General features: G+C 38.4%; 3 protein-coding genes across 3 annotated transcripts; all 3 read left to right on the top strand.

Moving 5' to 3' along the window:
* Positions 1-4,429: 4,429 nt before the first annotated feature.
* Positions 4,430-5,749, top strand: LOC310807839 (homeobox protein Hox-C6a; the record flags this gene model as incomplete). Its single annotated transcript, XM_083674454.1, has 2 exons — positions 4,430-4,829; positions 5,339-5,749. The coding sequence occupies 2 exons, from the start codon at positions 4,430-4,432 to the stop codon at positions 5,653-5,655; spliced, it is 717 nt and encodes a 238-aa protein (XP_083530580.1). The 3' UTR covers positions 5,656-5,749.
* Positions 5,657-9,125, top strand: hoxc5a (homeobox C5a; the record flags this gene model as incomplete). The annotated part of the gene is made up of 3 exons (XM_083675942.1): positions 5,657-5,669; positions 7,482-7,934; positions 8,911-9,125. 3 exons carry the CDS (start codon positions 5,657-5,659, stop codon positions 9,123-9,125), a joined length of 681 nt encoding a protein of 226 aa, XP_083532068.1.
* A 9,188-nt stretch (positions 9,126-18,313) lies between these two features.
* On the top strand, positions 18,314-22,201 carry hoxc4a (homeobox C4a; the record flags this gene model as incomplete). The annotated part of the gene is made up of 3 exons (XM_083674527.1): positions 18,314-18,812; positions 19,330-19,702; positions 22,156-22,201. The coding sequence occupies exons 1-3, from the start codon at positions 18,374-18,376 to the stop codon at positions 22,199-22,201; spliced, it is 858 nt and encodes a 285-aa protein (XP_083530653.1). The 5' UTR covers positions 18,314-18,373.
* Between the last annotated feature and the right edge of the window lie 1,716 nt (positions 22,202-23,917).

Here is a 23,917-nt window from a genome sequence, read left to right as displayed (position 1 = left end):
TAACCTCCATGCTCAAATCTAAATGTTTCTTTGTGCTTGTGTGGTGGTGGTGGTGGTGGTTGTGGTATGTGTGTGTGTGTGTGTGTGTGTGTGTGTGTACGTGCGTACGTGCGTACGTGTGTTGGCCCAAAGTGAAAATGGTCTAATTTGCTATTATATAGCCTAATAATAACCGGTTCAAATTGTATTTTAAAACATGCAGGTGCGTTGCAGTTGTATGACTATTTGTAACAGCCAGTCCTTGTTTCTCCTGATGGCTCTCTTCATACAACGTGCTTATACTCTTCTTGCACTGCATGTTGGCCTTCCTCTACCCTAGAGAGAGAGAGAGAGAGAGAGAGAGAGAGAGTTAACCCTATGTATTCCAAGAACGTGCACTGGACCAGTTCTACAAATTTTAACTTAGGCCTAGCATACATGTCAACATTGAGACGATTTAAGGACATCACATAGCCTTGTGCAGAACTCAACGATGGGTTGTAAAATAGCCTAATGTAAACATTTCTTAACTCAAGATAGTCTTCGCTTTCAGTGTGTTTGCGCAAACTTAGCTTCATTCAAAACATTTAAATAATTTAACTAATGGGACTTGGTCAATTGTCAGTGTATAAAGAGATGTGGGAGAGCGAAATTCACCTAACGAAGCTCTTTGCACTACCAGTGGCCTGGGTCCCTAGTTGATTAAAGAATGAAACAAAGTTGTCTACACAGGGTTTGCGGTAAACACATCTTAGCGTACAGTAAACTTAACGAGGACACTTCACGACGCGAATCTTTCGATAAAGCCACCCCTGATCATGCAAGAGCTCAAACTCATTACATTTTTCTCGTTGAAGATGTTGAAATGGTGATGGATAGCAAATGGATGTTATGAATGACTGCTTAAAGACAAATGTAAAAAGGGATACTTCCTTCAGGTTAAATGACTTCGAAGATGTAAGATGTAGCCTATTAGTGTGTGAGATGAAAGACAAAAATATGGGCCTACTACGGGAAGTGCGTAGCCTGTTTCAAACAATAGGCCTAGTCTACTGAGCGGAGTAATTGAACCCAGACCATATAGTGAGAGGTTATAGGCCTATTAGGCTACCACAATGGCTTGGACTATTGCGGGTTGTTTTAGTATTGCTTTGGAAAATAGATCATTAACAAATCATATTATTTTTAAATAATTCAAGGGCTTAATACGAAAGCGGCAAAGCTAACATTTTCCGTTTTGAATAGCAAAAACTTTCATTGATAGACATAGTAAGCAAATAATTGTATTTAAAACCATGTAAAATGAAGTTCTCTGGAAGATTAAGAAGAAGAAGATTGGAAGATTAACTAAATCAAAGACTTCAAGCATCAAACCCATGGTTTTCTGATAGTGTTCACATTCACGCTTGGTCCTTTTGCCACTGAGCTTGTATTAATATAAGATAACCTATAGCTTAGGCCTACTAAAATGTCACTTGTGCAATACGTCCTCCTATATATATATATATATATATTATTATTATTATTCCTATTATTATTATCATTCTTATTAGTTGTTATTATTATTATAATAAGAACTAATTATTATTATTTTAATTGTTTTTATTGCTAGTAGTAGGCCGACCTAGTAGCCTAGGGTTTAGCATGCGCTAAAAGAAACCGCTAAAGATCCGAAAGGACTTTAGTTTTCAGGGAAATACTGGCCAAACTGTTTTTTTTCACGTCTGCTTCAAAAGCTGGGACGAACCCATGTGATTCCTAAGTGCCTAAGGGCTGCAATAAAAACACAGGGTCTATAGACCTAAATCTCTTTCTCCATCACATCAGTTGTAAACACCTAGCCTGCACCTAGCCTACTCTCAACATAAGCCTTCCCCATCATATTGGTATATATATATATATTTACACACATATAGTATTGATTAATTTATTATTAATATATATTGATGTAAGTGATAGTGATGAATATTATGAATAATTCACTGCTGCTGAATTCGGTTGTACGGTTTGGAGTAGCTCATCAAATGTAAGCAGTCTAGCTTATGGAGCATTACAAGTTAGCCATATACTTTAGTCCAACTGTTTGTGTTCTCTTTGTAGGTGGAGAAAACAAATATGCAACACGTAGCCTAATCATTGGTTGTCTAACTAGGCCATGTGGTTAGATTCAATAAGATATATTGTTTAAAACGTAGTAATTAAGCCAACTATGTAGCCTATAGCATAGGCTGTAGCTTATGGCCTAACATTTCCTCAAATGGTTAACACCACATTGAACATGTAAACCTCTCTTAGGCTATATACAAATTTTACTTTAGTGTAACGATGACATATTATTGCGGTGAGTATCAGTTCGAGTAGCCGATGAGTCATATTTCTCTGTAGGCTAAGCTATGCGGATGTCACATACGGCCGCGAATCCATTGGGAAACATTTATTGCACCACCAACTTCCTCCTCTTTGTACTTCTCTCTTTTATTGGCTATTCAGGATCCAAAACAAGAGCCCAGAAAAAATATGTCTGCACGTGAAGGATTCATAATGCATAAAATATATCAATAACACACTGGAGACTGTCGGTAGACCTATACATTATTCCCTTTTTCAATACACTACATTTGAATAGCTTATTTATAACGAACCTTAAATAACGATTATTTGAATACATATAGTCAACTTTGCCTACATGCAAGTGCACACACTCACACACACACACACACACACACACACACACACACACACACACACACACACACACACACACACACACACACACACACACACTCGGAGAGTGAATTCAATGTAGAATATTTACTGTTCGAAGAAGACGGATTTCACCCATAGGTCTATGTTTAATGAAATAACCTGTCACGTAAAGAGAATACTTCTTATTTCCCGCTATTTGCTGCCTTGTGCATTTGAGCACATGCCATGCATTAAAGACAATTAGGCATAGTACTATTTCAAAATATCCACCTCTGTTTACAATTGAGATCATACTGCCGATACTAATACGGAAATATTATTCTTGATCATTGTTTAAAGCTTCGAACATTTACATAGCCTATACGAGAATTTCTCAAATTCAGTTAGGCCTATATGTCAACAGGTACCTTGTTATAATTTGCGAAGACTGTGTTACGTAAATCACCGTCTCCGTGAGCATGATGTGTGGATATATGTCCTCTGCCTGATCAATGCTCATGGTGTATTTCTGGGTTTTCAGGTGCCTGAAAATCATCAGCCATGTACGCAAGTAACTTGGAATACTTATTTCTCTTTTGTTTAGCTTACTTCCCCATGCGCATTGCCTATTCAATGCTTTCATTTCAGATGCTTGAGATTTCTCCTTTTAAAGGCTCGCCATCCCTTAGAGTTAATTGTTGGTGAGCTGGCAAACGTCACTTGGTTTTATTGCCTTCACAGTGAAGACCCTGAGCGCATTCTTACCACCTCCACCCTTCCCCCCTAACAATCGGAATTACCAGTTCAGTTCAGAGGCACGATAATGACCCACATGTCTTGTAATGCATTTCATATATCATGTAAAACATGGAAAGAATGTAAGAAATGCTTTCCTAGCTAATACTCGCGGCGATAGTAATTATATGTGAGTACAAGTGAATAAACATCTCAACACTGAATGTATAAATTGGAGCTGGAGGTTATAGACTATTAAACGATAACTTACTTATTTAATCGGATGATTAGGGATATTCACAATTAAGGCAAACATTCACACACAGACACGCTCGCACGCACGCACGCACACACACACACACACACACACACACACACACACACACACACGCACACGCACACGCACACGCACACGCACACACACACACACACACACACACACGCTTATACCATTGTGCCACATGTCAGGTAAAAAGTCACATAGTTAACAAATAATTAACTGCAATATTGTAAAAACTGGCCTTCATTGAGATACAATGTATTTGACAGCACAAATAATTGTAGTTGTGGACCGGCATCAGATATTGCTGACAGACACAGATCTCACTTATAGATAAACTACCGTTTTTTCTACTCTATTGTTTTCTTCTGTATGTAACTCAAACTTTCCATACATGCGTTTTCTATCTGCATTTTTTCTACTTTGCTAACTAGCAAGCTAAAAGCTACAGTTTCCTCTTAACTCCTTGCTCTCAATTGGTGGAGAATGGTCAGCTGACATTGTCATATTGTCCCTCTCGGAGCCAAGCCCCAGCTATAACACTCGGGTTTGTGCGTCTTACCGGAGATTGGAAATTAATAATATTGAAACCTCAAGGAACGTCAATTGAAAGAAGCAGAGAAAGTGGAAGAGGAGGTCTTTGCTAGAGTGTGTTTATAGTAGGATACAGAGAAAGACAGAGTGCATTTACAGAGTGGTGTAGTAAACCTTGAAGAAGTGGGAGAGTTGCAGAGAGGGTGCAAACAAGGTATGAATTCGTATTTCGCAAACCCGTCGCTCTCCTGCCATTTATCCGGTAGTCAAGACGTTTTGCCCAACGTGCCCCTAAATTCCACCACCTATGACACAGTCAGACATTTTTCGTCGTACGGTGCTGCTGTGACCCAAAATCGGATATACGCATCTCCTTTCTATTCTCCCCAAGATAATGTTGTTTTTGGGTCGAGCAGGGCACCATATGAGTATGGATCTAATGTATTTCTCCAAGACAAGGATGTGCTCCCCAGTTGCAGACAAACAAGCATGGGACTCAATGCACAAAGCCACATTGCTCAGGAGTACAGCTTGGACCAAGCAAGAGCAGGATCGCAGGAGCAGAAAGGCAACATCCAAATCTACCCGTGGATGCAGCGAATGAACTCTCACAGCGGTGAGTTTTACTACTTCAAATAAATTAACGAAATGGGCCAGTTTTACGATTTGTCTTAGCAACAGAGCAAGTTACTTTTTACGGCCCCATAAACCATTACTGTATCGTCTCTCCCGTAGAAAGGCCTTCTTTCATGTGCAGGCTAACAACAACCCCGTGTTTTTTTGTAACAATTACCAAAATAAGTGAGAGGTTAAGAAACATTTTTGCATTGCAAAGTATATCAAACAAGACTCGTGCAGATTAAGCTTGAGAACAGGGAAAGGTGAATTGAGGGTTTATTTCCCCTGAATCAATGCCAGTTCTTTTTACCCAGCTATGTAAATATGATGCAAATATATTTTGTAAATGAATTAGGCTAACCTAATTATACAGTGCCGTTGTGGAGTTGACTATATCTAAATTCATTAAATTGCCATCATCATCATCATGTAAGAGCAATACAAATAATGGTGTTATGAGAGATTAATCCATGACTTTGCTATATCTTATTTGCTTTCTCTGCACAGGAGTCGGGTATGGATCAGACAGACGCAGAGGACGTCAAATATACTCTCGTTACCAAACACTGGAGCTGGAGAAGGAATTCCATTTCAATCGCTATTTGACCAGGCGTAGACGTATTGAAATTGCGAACGCTCTCTGTTTAACAGAACGCCAAATCAAAATATGGTTCCAGAACCGCCGTATGAAATGGAAAAAGGAGAGCAATCTAACGTCTACAGTGACGGGAAGTGAATCGACCGGAGTCTGTCTTGAGGAGGAAGGCGATGGTGTTGAAGAGGAAAAGGATGAGGGAAAGAAGAAAGAAGAAATTATAAACTAACATGAAACTCCACCGTAATCCAAGACCACAGTATCCACTGCATGATATGTTCTGCCGCTCACCCTCTCCTAGCTCACAAACACACACGCGCGTAAAAAACAATACATTATTTTGGTTGGAAATAAGCCTATAGACTATTAATGACTTTTTATTGACTGCGTAGGATAATGAAATTATGATAATGTGCTTTGTCATGTAATGTTATACTTGTATTGTGAAATGAACATTGACTAGCCTATAATTTCACCATTTCCCAGCAGAAAACAAGTCCTTCTATTCACACATTACACCATTACAATTTGAGCCTCCTTGAAACAGTTATAACCAGGTTTGCAAACACAAGGTCATACTGATGACAGATGTGAATGAAAGGATTGAATGCACACTTATATTGTTACAATACTTGAATATGTTCCCGCACCACACTACTCTTGCAAACACCCTGAAAGCTTCCACGGGATGAACAATACTACCTAAATTGTAGATATGCCTGTATATATTTTATGTAAGCCTATATATATATATATATATATATATATATATGTATATATATATATATATATCAGGGCTTATGCGCATTTTGCCGCTCTAATGGACGCTCTCTATACATTGCACTTAGCACTGTTGAATAGCCCTTTTTGGTCACCTATGACACAAGACTACCTAGGAAGAAAAGCAATCGTTCACTTTTTCGGGTTGTGATTCATGTTTTGTCATAATTGTGTATCATGAAATAAAATGTTTCAAAAGTTCCGTTCTTATCTTGTTATATATGCTTCAGGTGATAATGACAAAGTTCATAATAGGCCTATTACTACACATCACCACTTTTAGTTGTAGGTTTAGCTACGTTTATCCCAATTTACAAATGAAGTAGGCTTATAGCAATGGAAACTCAATTAAATGACGTTTAACAATTCAACAAACGATTTTACTTATTCATGTCAGTCATAAGGCGCTTATAAAGTAGGCTATATCGGTTCACGCCATGAGAGTTTAGTGACCCTTTGTTTTGCTGAGCAATTAACGTTCACACTGACCCCTTTTTCCGGGGCATCTAGATTCACAAACAACTACGTTTGAACCCAATCATCCAATGTAACTGGGCTCTTCGAATCGCTCACGATTAAAATAGACTATACAATAGACTATAATAACTATTGTTGTAGTTTATCATGATGATGATGATGATGATTATGATTGTTATTTTTATTGTTAGCCGTTACAGTATTTGCCATCAAATGCAAGGCTATTGCTTGAATTGAATGAGCGTTTTCTTCATATAGCCTCTATGGGGCACCCACCCTCACCAAAGAGGTGTAGATGCATGGCCAAAATGAAGTGGCCATATATGACCGCCCTGCCCTGTACCAGACACCAGATGACGCTCTTGTCTTACTGTCTCGCCCCTTTCCGCCAAGACCTCAAGATGGTCCTCACAGCCACCAGCTCAAAGTTTACCGGACACGTTTCTCCTATTCATCAATATCCCCTGGCGTATCAAGCCAATTTATGACTGGCCAACATTTGCACGTGATCCTATTCAAATACGCCATATTTGGGCAATGCGCGTCGAATAAAAAAAAACTAGATATGAACCCCCCACACCTATAAATCCTGGATTTTTTTGGTATGCATACCCCTTGAACTTCCAAAGAGCTTCTAAGAAATGCAATCAACAACAACACAACAGCAAAATATCTAGCCCAGTCTGTCAGATGAAATAATTCCGAAAGGCCTACTTTTAGTTTGCATGAATCTCATCTGAACCGTTGTTTGAAAATGAGCTCATAGGTAGGAAACACTTCTTTTTTTTTTTTTTAAAGAAACGCACGAGGAATCATCTTACACAATGCATAGTTTTGGGAACTATTTTGGCTCTCTGTCTGAGCTCCATCAATCCAATCATGGATGCGGAGGTCTTAATTTCAACGGAACATTCACTCCTCCTGCCCCCGCGAACTCTCTTAAATGGGGGGAGAAAACTAGTCTGCGTGGCAATACGGATACTCCTCTACCGCCACAACCACATTCAGACTTAGCTGTTGGCTCCAGCAGCTCCGTAGACGCTAACGGGCGTAAGTGTTGCAGTAATGAGCTGCTAGACAAAGGGATCGACAGGGAAATGGAGCTGATTGAAAAATCCAGCGGCAAGAGTGAAGAAAACAAGACGAAAGTTGAAACTACGCACAAACGACAACATAATTTGAACCAGCTTCAAGACAGTCAACAGCAGCCGCAGATATATCCATGGATGACAAAACTACATATGGGCCATGGTAAAGTTATTTTCTAAGTATTAACCTTTTGAGTAGCCTATACTGTCTTCATTCACTCATTCGCTAGCAATAGTTCTTTTGTCCATTCACAGTTTTCCTCTTGAGTTTTATAGGCCAAACGCAGGAAATAATAAAACTCGCGGTCATAAATTTTATGACAAAGGCATCTATTGCTCGTAAACCTGCTCTGTTACTGTGAAGAGGTGATCTGTGACAAGATTTATTGCGGCATAATTGCATAAGAGAAACAAAAATGGAAGAAATCTATATGAACGCGTGTTATGTAGTATTATTGATACTGCCAACGTTTTGTCAGGCTGAAAGCGCTTTTCGCTTTTTAGGCTAAAGGCTATGTTTCTCTATGAGTAGCCTAAAGTTGAACTCTCATGGGGGGAAATCAATGCCTTGACCTCAATGTGAACTTTTCACCTTGCAGAGCTCCAAATATTGTTTAAAATTCATGTCTTGGGATAAACCACCAGTTGCTTAGAGTATATAGGCCTGTATTACACGAGTAGGCCAACTGTAGTATATCTGAAAAAGTGTCCCATAAATATTTTTGCTACTGAATGTTGCAAACGCTCTCCGCATAACATTGAGCTGTTGCTTATACAATGTCCAATTCATTTAGATTATTGGGCTATAGGCAAATCGTCTGAGGAAGCTTCTGCTCTTAATAAGATTGGATTTAAGAAACAATAATTTATTCATTTATTTCATTTCCATTATTTCCGAAAACATTTAAATTAACCTTGATTTCAAACGTTTCACTTTGGGTTCTGTCACGTTGAACATTTCACCAATGCCTATCGCAATCATGGTAACTGGTTTCCTAAATTAGACAGTATCCTCATATTCACGTCATCTATTGATCTCAATGCACTTCTGTGGGAATTATGCATTCAGTATTGTATAGCAGGCCTATTCCGTTAATTCTGAATTATTTAAAGCTATAACACATTTTCTTAAACTTCAGAATCTGACGGTAAACGATCAAGGACCAGTTACACCCGCTTCCAGACACTGGAGTTGGAGAAAGAATTCCATTTCAACCGGTACCTCACTCGTCGCAGGCGCATTGAGATCGCCAATAACCTCTGTCTGAATGAGAGGCAAATTAAAATATGGTTCCAGAATCGACGCATGAAGTGGAAGAAGGATTCAAAGCTGAAAGTAAAGGATTCCATGTAATCATCGAGTTGCTGTCTGATCTTGAGTTGAACTGCACTAAGAATCAAATAAGATTAAAATCATCAAACGTGAAAGGTCGTCTTCAGCACCAATTATGTGTCATGGCTTTTTGCTTATTCCATGTTTGATACTTTGTGGAATTTCATTCGCTCCGTGATTGTACATTTTCGAACTTAATTTGTTGTCTATACTGTAAAGAAATATAATTATAACCTTCTCATTAGAAACACGTTGGGAAACTGTTTTTTGTCATGTCCAATCAGCTTATGTCAGGCTTTTTTTGGAAATATTTGAAGACAGTATTTATGTACACGCTTATTACCCACGTGTGTCCATTCCACTATGTATAGGTCTGTGATAAAGTCGTTGCAGTGTCCATATTGAACCATCTGTCATGCACTTATCCACTAGCCTTATGCTAAGACTTAGATGTTCACAGATGGCCTACTGTAGAATTATTGATAAGCTAAGCTTTGATTGTGATTAAAATATTATATAACTGATAGATAAAAGGAAATAAACTTCCTACCGTTTAACCTTCACATTTGTGGTTCTCATTTGTTATGCGATGACATTTAAACACATTTTTACTCGATATCGACCTATAACGTCTCTGTTTGACTCTTTACTCTCCCCCACGTCGTTGATTTAAGTCATTTACAGTATCATTAAGAAGCGCCCATAAAACTTGAAGGCCCTAATAAAATGTTATTACCCTGTTTCCACCCCTCCACCACAGATAGAGAAATGTTTCCTGTTTAAGAGTGTGGGCTAAAGAGGAACCACGATTACAGTTACCACGATAACATTGTGTATGTCATCTCACGTCCAACTGAGAAGCCATCTTGCCTTCTGTTGATTTTTCTGTGGCTTCATTCACAGGCCATATTCAAAGCTGGCTGTGTATAATGCTAAAGTCTAAGAATAATCTCTTCTGATGTCATACTGTAGCAGGACAAATCAAATTTGAAAAACAAAACGTTGACTATCTTGCTGTTTTTATATCGAGAGGTCAGTCATATGTATATGCTTTCTTGGCCAGGTCTCGTTTGAGAAATTGGTCTTTGACCTCAATGGGACTTCTTTACATTACGTTATAAAGGCTGACTAATAAGCCTAACGCAATATTTTGTCATAAGCTAATCAATGCTACTCTGCTGTATGTGTTTGTTTCTACACAAAACCAGTTGAAACATTGTAACTCTCTATTATTCTGTATCTAATCCACGGTGATAAATGACAATTGGCCTACCAGTACTATTGTATAATAATGATTGATTATTAAAAATAAGAATATATACGTTTACAAGGGGGACTAGTCTATTGAGATTCCATTTCATCTCTGAAATCTGAAGCCACTTATAACTCCACGGTAGCCCCACTTAAAAAATATATTTCACTCACCTCGCAGACTTGTAGTTGCAAATTACTATTCCCATGGCAGTTCTCATAAACCCACAATAGCAGTCTGGTTTCCCTGCCTGCTATTATGGGCACTGTCGGGCCTAAACCCTACGTTTACTATATGTATTGAATTCCCCTTTCTGTCTCTTTCTTAGCCTATTTTAAAGTTTTGAAGGTTATTTATGCCAAGTGCCTCAAGCAGGGCCTGTGAATGGTGCATAGGAAGCACGTGGTGTCATTAAAGTGGGTTTTATGGCCTGGAAGAGCTGACAAACCTTCGATATATACACATCATATATAATCTTAACTGTCCGGAATCGCAGCTCCTGGCTTCTCTTATCTGAGGAAGAAAGGGTTATGTGGCAGTTAGTGTGGATTACCTCTGCCCGGACTCTAAGTCCTGCTGCATCGCGTAGGGCTCTCACATATGGATCCTGAACTGATTCAGTAAGTTTGATCATCTTTATATAGTCCCAATATGAAAGTATCTGCCTCTGATAGAATTGTTGCTTATGTATTTCCTGCTATGTTTTAATAGGGTTTAATAGGGTGCATCATATGGGTTGTTTATTCGTTCATACCTCGTATTGCTCTTTTACGATGAATGTAAACTTGTTTATAGGAGATTATAAACCTGTGTATGCATCGTGTGACGGTCCTTGCGCACAGTCTTGCGTGCAAGGGTATTGTTCGACCTTTGGAGTTTGCATTTGCGGTACTTAAAGTTTAGCTGATCACTTCTATTGACCTTTGCAAGAGAAAAAATGAAGTCGACTCTTGTACATTAGGCGATGCTTAATTAACGTTACAACCATAATGTTAAACATTTTAGGCCGAAAACTAATATTATGGGCCTACTACAACTTTTTATTTTATTTTATTTTATTTGTTTTACTTTTAGCTAGTAGGCTATCCCCTTTAGGAGTTGACCACAGCTGCCAGATAATGCATATTTTCCTTTAACAAGTAGGTGGAGATGAAATATACTTTCACTGAACTCAGAAGTTACTGTGTTCTGTTGTTGCTGCTGTCCTCAGTAGTGTTCATGAATTATTTATTTGTATTTTTTTAGAATTAACCCAACAACCAAATTATGGCTCTGTGCGTAGGCCCAGAGGGAGATATTGCTGAATGTGTCAATGTCATCAGAGTCTGATGAATGGATGTCACATTTGCAGCTCAATGCTTAAACTTTTTACTTTACAGGGCAGTCCAGTTGATACATATCTTAGGCAGTCCAAGCTAAAGTCATCCAATACACATATTTTGCATGTTCTTTTCATGTTGGTATACAAGTCTTCAGAGATCAAAACAATCAATTTATACCAACATGGTTATTGAGTATGCATACTTTTGTATTATTATTTGTATATTATTTGTATTAGACTGATAGGCCTACATGGTGTTTCATTAGATCTGTGGATGCCACTGGTTGGGATTTGCTTTCCTTAAAAGCCTAACCTGAATGTGTTATTGTTTTTTTCACAGTAACAAGGTATGCTCTATCTCTTAGGTTTGTAAGAGTGCCTTTGGAAAGGGGTCCTTTGTCTGGTGTGTCTAGTTTTCTGTCAGACGGCCTTGTTGTCTATGTTGCATTATAGGGCTGCATGATTTCCGGATCTCAGATGAAGTCTAGTCCTTGATTTAACAGCAAATTTAATTGATAATATCCATTAGTCCAGGAGAAGACTTAATCATTGTCTAAAAAATCCAGCCAGCAAGAAACCCTGTGTATAGATAGCATCAACTCCATGCTTTCTGTTAGAGGGAGAGGAGAATGAACAGTACCCAATAGGGGGTGCTGTGTAACACTCTCTTCCTCTATATAAGGGACGCTCAGATTCTTTCATTTACAGTGCATTTGCATCTATGTTCTTCACTGTCCTTTAGCTAAGCATGTCAGTATTTTGGAAGAACATTATCACGTTTTTTTTAACAGCTGCAAAAACATTGAAAAATGTTCTGTAAAAACGTAATGCTTCACTATACTGATGTTAATATATAGATTAAAAGGATTGAATCATGATGAATATTTTATTGTTGCCATAACTTACTATTTCACTCATTTGTGTTAGTTAAAGGACTGATTTATTTTAAATTGAATCCTCTATTGCAGGCATTGGAAAACAGCACTATAATGAGTACCGAAAATGTATGCCTGCCAAAAACACAGCCTAATAGTATGAAGCCTATTGTGGCTAGTTGGTTGATTAAAGGTAGTTTTTTTTTAATTGCATTCAAATGGAACAAAGCATTAATTTAATGTGATTGTTATCAGACGTGTTGGTTTAATTGTGCACTTTCTGCAAGACGATGTTGTACTCTTGACTTTGGGGTGATATTTTCTCCTTATATAGCATTTAAATGTATCTCATCATCAACGTATTTCTTTTCATTATGTTAAAGAATACAAACAAAATGAAACCGTTTTGGATAACTATTTCACCAGAGCTTGCAGATGAAGCCCATTGGTTATTTGAGCATATTCCCCAAACCTTATTGGTGACCTTAATGGAGCAACATTTCTTTGACTCCACGGTCCTTTTTCGAATGAGAATGATCAGTGTTTTCAAGATGAGCATTGACAGAAGGTTTTCGGTATAGCCATCGTTTTTAAATACTTAAACATATAACTTAAAATAGAAATACGAATGCACACGTTTCATAATACGTTTACATAATATACGTTTACATAATAGCATAGCCTACGTTTACTTGTGTTTGATGTTTGAATATACTTTCCAATGTGAGGACAAAATCTTGATTTTAACCACTGAACATTATTCAGTCGAGGGACTTCTATGCATATAACTTTGGCCCAAGGAAATGCCAAATACTTAATAATACTATAATACTAATGACACTAATACTCCAGTTTAACGGTCGAAAAATGACCTGTCCTAAATATCTACTCAGTCCCAGTTAGGGAGGATCACACACTTGTGAGAACTTTTTCTGGGACACCTTACTTCCTTTAGGGGGAGTGGAGGGGGGGGGGGGTAATTAAAGTAACAATTCCCACAACAAATAGATATGGATATGTTTAGAATTGTGTTGGCTTTTCATGAATGTCATCAGAGGCAATGAGAATTTGTGTCATGCCATGATTTGTGTCCATTGATTTTCAGTTTCAAATCACGTCTTTATTTTCTTTATTCAAACCTGCTATCGTGGGTTATTTTTAGTAGGCAATTGATTGAATCCGATAATCCGAATGCCTATGTCTACAATTTCATTGTGCTTATTTCAACGACATGATTATAAGATGATGCGATGATAATAGAAAAAAAAATCATTACATTGGCATTACATTCAAAAACAATCTGTGGTTATAAAACGTTGTAGCTATACCAGGCTACTTCACATATATTCACAGTAATGTTTTTGTCTAACTCGCCAATGTCGCCGATTATATTTCGGTTATTTTTATAAGTAGTTCTAATTCAATATGTGTGGATGTTTTCAAAGTATTTCTCAAAGTAAGGGGTAAATACTTAGATTGGTCATTATTCCACTCCTGATCTAATTTCATATTTTCTTTCTATTTTGCAGACAACGTATCTAGGACTGGTGAAATGTCTGGGAGCATAGCTTCATCAGTGAGTGCATCTCTCTTTTTATTTATTTTATTTTTCCATACCTACCCCGTCCTGTGTACAGAGTGGACAGAGAGGGCAGTGTTCCCTGATAGTGGCGAGGCTAGGGGACTGCTTTTGGGAGGGGATACTGGCAAACTGCAATGTGGCACACCTGATAAATCCAGTCAATCAATGTATCGTTTCCTTCGTGGCAAAAACACCTATTTTATAAAGTTTTTTTTTTTTTTAAATCGCTTTTTAACAAACCAATAACTTAACTCAGCGTGTTCAAATTACATGTTTAAATCTTTTTATGTTGTACAAAAATATATTTTAAATGTTACATGCACTGACATGGCCAACCACTCCAACATTTTGACCCATGAGCACACTTCTGCATCTACGTTTTACCCTGTTCAGTTATTATATATTTCCATGCCAATCAAAACATTTCCATTAATGTGAATTTCAATTACCTTTACTTGCATACATCGGATTTCTGTCAAAATATTTTTTTCATGTTTGACCTGTGAAGGTTTTAATGTAACGCCCTGCTACCCTACGGTACTCTTAGAGCAAACATTTAGTCCTAAAATGACTAGGGCTGTAGAGATTAATCGATTAATCTAGCAAATGTTTAAAAGTTAAAGTTAGAGTGAGTGACATGTAGCCATATAAACAGGTGTTGTACCATGAAGCTCAGTTCAAGCAGTTAGCACCCTTTTGTCTTAATCTATAGGAATGGGAATGGTAATTCGCATTTGATTTGGAGGCCATTATTTCATTATTTACATGACCAGTTACTATAATGGTTTAGTTGGTAAAAAGTGGTCTCAGCTTGTCCTTCCAATCCTTGCTCACATTCCATGTCAGAATTACTTTCAACATATGTGAAAGCTTGTGGGAAATATTAAATTGAATAGGAAGTAGTTCTATATTTCTCAAATGTTTACCTATTTCACATTGCCTGATCACATGGTCTCAAACAATAATGGAATTGATAGAACAACTAACCCACTACTACATGTAGGCTATAGGTGTTCTTTGTGTGTGTAAATGCGTTTTTGTGCAAGAAAGCAGAAGGTTAACACTTTTTCCTAGGAACAAATGAAACATAAAATTAGTTCGCCTACGGGCCTTATTTTTTGGTAGTTCTACATTATAACTAGTTATTGAACTAGGTGCAAAAGCCATTTGTGGGGGGAAAGAATTCATTGCTGTTTCCCCATCAATAATCCTTGGCAGTGAACTATTGGAACCAGTCAAACGCGAGAGGTGAAACGCAGGTCAGGCTGTCTAACTAATATGAAAATGCGTCCACAACACTAGCGCTGGGGTGAGAGGGGAGTTGGGGGCGTGGGGCTCTTTCAGGCCGGTGGGGGTGAAGAAAAATCCCAATCACACATTGAGATGTGCAGATGCTATGAGCAAGTGTTTCATTTCACGTATTTCTTCGTGTGTTTCCTCTGGGTACCAAGGTAATTCTCATCTTGTATGCTCTCCAATCAGGGCGAAATAATCACAGATAAACAAAACGCATGACATACGTAGACTAGGCTTTCCTTATATAAGGTTAGGTGAACATTTAATTTTTTAGTAGATATGGATACAATCGTGAAATTTCAATGCATTTTCGAGACTATTCAGTTGAATATATTTACCATTTCAGTGTGATAGCTCATTTTGATAACATTGAAACATGTCACACCATGCATGATATTACATTTTTCATCCAGGGTCTTCTCATTAACTTCCTAGAATGGCAGGCAGAAAGGTTACCGAGCGGTCAGTATGGTAATGTCGAGCACAAGGAATCGTTGGGAACAATACAAACTTATTTTTCATCTATGCTGTCACGCGGGCGCTTTGTACCCACCGTGTTTGTGACTGAATATTCATAGTTTGGGCGCCACCTCAAAGGCAAGGATTTGATAGAATATGGAGAAAGAGATCTTACTCTGTCCGTGTGTGTGTGTGTGTGTGTGTGTGTGTGTGTGTGTGTGTGTGTCAGTAGTCTTGTCAGAATACATACAGACCTCCTCCTCGTATGTTCATGTGCTGCTATAACATGTCAAATATCTGTGCCTTCCAGAAACCTATATTTCAAAAAGAAACTGGATTACAAATAGTTGTAAGCAAGTTTTGAAATGTTGGTGATAAGAAATAACAAAAAGCAGTTTGATTGTTTTCCATTCAGTCAATACAAAGTATAGGCTACTTCTACAGGCTTGTTTTAAGTTTCTGGTGATGTAATTAACCTACTTTGCATTTCCGTTACGGACATTCATTTACAACTTAGAAAATGTTGCCCTAGTTAGAGCTCTCCTTTCCAGCCCTAATGCAAAACTCATTAGTCGTCTATATGTACCCTGTAGAACCGAATTTGTGTTAATTACTAACAATCGCAAATACGTCTCTACAGGAATACATGGGCGACTGAAATACCACGCCAGTCAAGTGAATCGTCGGCTTTCTCTCTCGCTTCCATTCCATAGCCTATACAGTAGGCCAATGGGTAACAGCCTGTAAGTGTTGCATGCAGAGGGACACGGACAAAATTAGCAGTGTCGAACATGTGTGTCCACAGACAAACAATGCAATGATAATATCTCGAAGTAGGCACTGTCATGACTCCCATATGATTGTATATTATACACTATCTGGCAAGGGGCTACTAGTCGGAACAGTAAAACATGTAAGAGACCAGCGGTCGTTTAAACCGACTGATTTACAGCTTTTATTGCCCTATAAAACGCCTCAAACATCCTTGCCAAAAGTAATAGAAATGGCGGGCGTGCTCTACACATAAACAAACCATAAACATCTGCCCTTTTATGTCATTTTCACAATATTATAGAGACATATGACAGAAAAATGACCACTACCTCGAATTTTGGTGCTGCCTGACAGATGATTGACTTCTATCATGACTGCTGCTTTAGCCACAGTACCTTCTTAACAAAAAAATAAAAAATAAAAAATAAAATATATATACATTATTAATATTATTGTTATTAGCCTAGTCTATTATTATCATTATTATTATTATTATTATTATTATTAGTAGGCCTAGTAGTAGTAGCAATAGTAGTAGTAGTAGCAGTAACAGTAGCAGTAGCAGCAGTAGTAGTAGTATTACAATTGCAAACATTTGTAGCAAGTGATATGCCATTCGGAAATGACAGCAATTACTTCCTTTTCTGAATGCAGTAGGATTGATGATGTTTGGTGTCAAATGATTGCAGTTATAGACATTCCCTTGTGATGAATAAGATGAACCAATTGAATAAATCATTCCCTTGAGACATCACAGTAACTATGTAATATTTGTTATATATGTTGATCACTATTTCAGTCTGATTAGGTATTGGCATTCAGAGAAATGGAAGGGGGAAGAATCGCTATTAATTTCATATACAATGTTAATAATAGGCTAGCCTTCACAATGCCATTGACACAACAAGTTAAAGATCAAAGTAGTTGAAGGCATTTGAAAAATCCCTGTAGGCCTACACATTTACAAAATGTGTTGAAAAGTATGTCTGTTTGACCCAGTTTTGAAAAGAGATATGTTTTCAAGAAAGCAAGCCTCTGAAATACTCATTTATTTTGTACATGGACTCCAAAATATTAAGAATATTACAAGTGTCCTCAAATGCTATTCAACTCTGGTCTGCTGTTTATCTGGTGTTCAGCTTGCATTTTAACTTCAGAAACGCTCGTGGAATTCGAACTCTGACGCACATGCATTACTTTAAACGAAAGTTCAAGTTACCCATCATTTTTCAGGTTAGGATTTAGCCCCTACTTAGTCTTGAATTGTTTTTTAATCGAGATATGGTAGCATCAATATATTCATTAATGTCACAGACTGATGTAACACTGATGATAATAATAATAATAATAATAATAATAATAATAATAATAATAGTACTATGATACTATATAATTTAAGTATACTGGGTTTGGGTTGCATTATTTGCTTAGTTAGCGCTTTCAGATCACTTGCCTTGTTAACACACACAGAGAGAGAGAGAGAGAGAGAGAGAGAGAGAGAGAGAGAGAGAGAGAATGCCTACAATGGCGACTGAAGGTAGGCTATGTTTGAAACCTTTGGTTCCTTATCCGGGGACTACCTCTTACTCTGCTATTGGGCCGTGGGGTCACGTGGTAAAAGTAACTTTACAGGGTTGCTCGCAAGTAGGAGGGCTTTATGAAGCAGAAAAACGACAAAGCTAGAAAAATTATTTTCCACTCCAGAAATTAATGATCATGAGCTCGTATTTGATGGACTCTAGCTACATTGATCCGAAATTTCCTCCATGTGAGGAATATTCGCAAAATAGCTACATCCCAGAACACAGTCCCGAATATTACAGCCGCGCAAGGGACCCTGGCTACCAGCATCACCATCAGGAGTTATATCCTCCGCGGGCGAGCTACCAAGAGCGCCAATATAACTGTGCAAGCATCCCTGAACCTGACACGCCAAGGGGACATGGACTACCCCATTCTGCGCACCTGCTTGCAGGGAAAGGGCAACCTGCCTCATGTGAGACCCCACAGTTATCCATGTCCCCCTCCACACCACCGGCTGCATCATCCGCCTGCAACCAAGCTACACCGGAGCATCACAGGAACAGCACAACCTCCTCCAAGCAGCCCGTGGTATACCCATGGATGAAGAAAATTCACGTCAGCACCGGTAGGCAACTTGTGTGTTTGTCTCTCTGCACTCTCCTGCTCTCTTACTCCTCTCTCCCGTTCCCTCCCTTTATCAGTCCCTCTTACCCTCATCTCCTTCCCAGCCCCTGCTACGATAGGGGAGAAGCCTTTGAAATGGCACAATTGAGGCGGATTTACGACTCGGCATTGGTAATTACACCCACCATAAATTTTATAGCCGAGGTATACTCTGGGCAGCCGTATCACCATGTGGCTTCTGCTGTTATGTATGTGCGCGATGGAGAGAGGGGGAGAGATGAACAAAAAAGACTGCGCTTTGTAATCTTGCATTAATAATTTAGCGAATAGTTGGATGTGAGTGTCCCCCTCATTACGGAGAGATAGACAAGTTCTTAAATCCCAATTTAGATCATTCTAACACCATAATTTAACAATTCCTTGCCCATAGCCTAGCCAGCATATCTCAGTTGAGCACGCTCTTGTTTACCCCTCATTTCCTCATTTTCCCCCTGTCTCTTTACTTCTCCTCTTTCCAGCTAACCCGAATTACAATGGAGTGGATGCCAAGCGGTCTAGGACAGCATACACTCGACAGCAGGTCTTAGAATTGGAGAAGGAATTCCACTATAATCGCTATTTAACTCGGCGAAGGCGCATCGAGATAGCTCATACTTTGGTTCTCTCTGAAAGGCAAATCAAAATTTGGTTTCAAAATCGCAGGATGAAGTGGAAAAAAGACCATAGGCTTCCTAACACCAAAGTCAGATCCTCCTCTTCCTCCTCCACGGGCATATCCTCCGGGTCCAACACAACCTCATCTGCCGGCACTGTCGCCGCTGCCTCGGCCACAAACGCTGTGGCTTCTCCCGATGAACTTTCCGGAGCAGAGCATGGAGAGGATATTACAAGGTTATAAGAACAAATCACTTCAAGATGGGGGAGAGAGAAATGACTGATTATTTATAGAATATTATATATTTTGTTTTCGTAGGTATCTTGTGCGGTTTCCTTTAAGTCCAAAGTTATATAAAATGCATGTTATATAGCATGGATTAATGCGAATACCGATGGATTATTTTTACGCGACACAGGGTTTAATTTATTTAAGACTGAATCAAGATGATGTTTTTTTATGAAAAAATGTTTTGAATGAAGGAAAAGATGTACATTTTATCTAAATGTTATTGTGGGCCATTCTTTTGCCCCTGTTGCCCAAGGTGAAATGCACAATTTATTTATTTCAAACAACACTGGAAGGATATCATTATTAGCCTATATCATAGTTATTTTTGGTAAAACAGATGGAGCATACAATAAGAAATTGATCTTGAACATGTATGTTTAGGATAATAACAAGGAGTATGTGAATAACCTTACCTCGCATATTTCAAAACCGGATTTTGAATTAAAATTTAGTTTTGTGGTGTTGACGTTGTGTTTAGGCTGTTAAAAGCAGGTTATTGTGAAATGCAATAAACGGAGTTTAGTGTATTTGTGATAATCATATTGATCAATAAAACAGTGAGTGTCCATTAGTTTTATACACGTTTGGAGTGTGTGGGTATCTTAAAATATAATGATGGTATTTTGCCAAGTACAGTGTTTACGTTTCTATGTTTATGTTACGGAATCGTTGCAACTCATTCATCATCTTTACTTTACCAATGTGAATATAAATACACTGCCTGGCAGAGTTAAGAGCTTTTGAGTTTTATTATATCCAATCTGACACTGTTTGTTTGCAATGTTCCTTCAGAATCTTTTGAAGTATAAAGGCCTGTGGTTCTTTTGAGCAATGGGCCCCTTGTTATACAGCCTATATAATCCACAATTATAAGAACACGGACTGAATGAAACATTGCTAAGATATAACATGTATCCTACGTGCTACCTCATTAGTCTCAAGGGCATTCAATTAAAAAGCAAGGCCCTCAGCTACAGCTTCCTGCTCAAACTGACTCCAACCTATAGCTGCGGATACCTTTCAAATCAATGTTGTCAGAATGAATAACAAGGCTTTCATCCCTTTTGATTAAATATTGCTACATATTCAATTCATTTTATCCTAATTGGTTGCTCTGCTTTAGTCTTTAACACGATGCGACTTTTCAAATGTAGTCTATGTCTTATGCAAAGTTGATATGAAAGATGTCACAAAAGAGTGAATAATAATTGAGAATATCGTAGATATTGAACACATCTATCTCTATGGGTAATATACGAACCATTGTTGTCATGCAAGGAGATGAAAACTATATTTTTATTTCGGCCTAGGACTTCTCGTTTATTCCACGACAAGGCTATTAAGGGTGTGTTGCCGCTTTACACATAGCCTACTGGAGATCAATAACATTTCCTGCAGCAGTCCACTAACGAGCTAAAATCACATTGGTAATCTGTGTTATGCAGCAATTTGCATTAAGTGAAAACATGCTATCTAAAAAATCGTAGTTATGTCAGATGTTCACAAAGTTGTCAGTTTAAGATCAGGTTTGGGTCATCCTCTAGAGACCCGAGACCTCTTTGAACATCATGCTTTTAAAAAGTGCCGCGCGATTATGTCTCGAGGCAACGTCATCGTCTCCTCTGCGTTTGGTAAGTAGGTAGGCCTACACTGCCTGCAGAGGTATGGCAAAGGCTTTTCGAAAAGTTTTGTCACCATCCAGACGTGTAAGAAAACATGACACAATGTATTTACTCTCATGGAATCCTTATTACAAACTGCATGAAACAGACTATTCAGTCAACCGTTTTCCCATGCAATCTTATTACAGGCCTCAGTAGGCCTAGTACTAATAATATCTGACTCTTATTTTGCTCAACATTATATGAAAACATGTCTTAAAAGCGCGCATGAATTTGATAGATTATTAAACGGTGTGACTTGAATGTAAATTATAAAACGGCTTGCTAGGTGGGGGGCAGACGAGCACAAAGGGGAGAGGTATTCTAGACCATTAATCTTGTGCGGCAGAGTAAGAATGATTTGGCCTTGAATAGGCTAAGGCCTATCAATTTAGCAACAGCCCCTTTGACAAAGAATTGTATTCGAAAAGTTAAAACTGGGAGCGTATGGATTACCAGATCCAGAAGTGAAACTTTGCATTGACTTGGACATGACTTTGGTATAGTGTTGGAATGGCGTTGAAACGGCGCTAAGATGAGAACAAAACTCAGAAGCCTTTATGTGGCTGGACAGATGAGAGAAATGAATGTGCACGCCACAGTCGCAGCATCCCTCCGATCTCTTTCTAGGTCCTGTCGCCTCCATGTCGCGAGGCTGAAAAGGTACTTTATTGAAGTTTCGAGCGAACCGCGAGAAGGCCGAGTTCACTCCGAGGGCACATTTTCTGTCCCATTAGGTTCATTTCAGTCGGGATGGCCGACCTTTCCAACCCCGTGACCTGACTGGCTCTCTATGCGTGTACCTTCTGTGAGTGCCCTCGTAAGTCCCCCTTGGCCTCGTCAGTGCTCTCGCTTTCTTTGTGGGTTTTTCTGCGATGGGCCTATTGATGGGCCTGTGGAAGGGCACCTCTGAATGTGTTACTCCTTTGTTGCTCTCTGTGGTGACCCGAAAAAGCGGTGAACTGTCGGGCAATTCTCTTCTATTGCGCGCCCTGAACCCCTTGTAGGACATCCTACAAATCTGAGGGACTTCCAATTGGTGGCATTGGAGCAACTGATATGCATGTGAGTGTTACTCATGTCGACTATTAGCAGAATTAATTAATAAATAAATAAATAAATTAATAAAATCAAGGATTACGGATTATGGGCCTATTCGAGTTGAGTCTATTTCAAATGTATTTTGATGTTTTTGTTTTTTTACAATTAAAAACAAGAAAGCAGTTAGCCTATTAGAAATGTGTTTAGCACGACATTAGATCCATTTAAGCCTGTGTAAGTGTTTGGTTGGTTTAGTGTCCTGTTTAGTGTCTTCTAATATGAAGAGACTTGACCAGATATTCAGATTCAGAAAAAGCACAACTGGCTTTGAAGCATACATTTCGCATTATGGCAGTATTTTATGATTTACTTCACGTCTCCAGTGAGGGGATCATTTGGGTGCTCCTTGGGACAAGGTTTTCATGTCAGAATTTGTTTGTGGTTGTTTATTTCAGAACTGCGAGGGACAGACAGTGTGTAGTCTCTAAAGTTGAATGACGGCATCATGTGATTTAATCCTATTGTATATAACACCTTTGTACAGGTAGCCGTATAACAGTTTTCGACCACAAAATTGACTCAGCCCTCTCACCACCAACATATCATGGGGGTTCCATAAAATATTACAGGGTTCCCCTTGGTGATATATACATATTTTTCATATTTTCGCAGATTTATCTGTTACTTAATCTATGTAATTCACCTGGTTAGTATTATACTGTATGTGTGTAATTAGGCTAATACGAGCTGTATTTGGACTCCTTGAGATGACGTTCCAAATATGTTTTGATGATATAATGCACTGCTTTCAGATATGAGATATATAAAATCTAGGCCTAATGTCTGTTGCACATATGTCCTACTTACAGGTGCACACTTTATAGCACAACAACATATATATATATAACATCAAGTGGCAAAAGGTAACATTTGGAAACTTTCCAATGATAACCTATTGTTTGTTTAAAACTCCAATATTCAAGTTTCAGTTGGCATAATATGCACATTTAATCTGGAGTCAAACACCACAATGAAAGATAATCCGTCGTAGCATGTGTTCCCATTTCTGATTTCTTTTTCATTGTATTTTACCTGTCAGCAGAAATCGAAAATGAAAGGTAAAAGAAGGAGGCCTTCTTTCCTGTATTCCTTGGGTGGATATTAAACACAATGTCATTTTTTTCATTTTTCATTTTTTTTTCATTTTTATATCGCTTTACGTCTGCATTGGGTTAAAATATACAATGCTTAATCTCCTCGTCTGAAATGTTCCGCTCTTATATGTGGCATTTGCCATTAAGCAGGTGACCGTCGATTAGACTTGCGAGTTACAGCATTGGTTACCTCACTGACATTCCAGAAGATATTAGGAACTAAACAAATACAAAGCACAGGATCTTTCTACTCGTCATTCATTAATTGGTTGTCCAACATCTTCTATATGAGTTGGCCTTAACA

Source organism: Argentina silus (assembly GCF_951799395.1).
Source record: "Argentina silus genome assembly, chromosome: 8".
NCBI classification, from domain to species: Eukaryota; Metazoa; Chordata; class Actinopteri; order Argentiniformes; family Argentinidae; genus Argentina; species Argentina silus.
The sequence above is the reverse complement of the archived record's forward strand: the minus strand, read 5'-3'. Positions and strand labels throughout refer to the sequence as shown.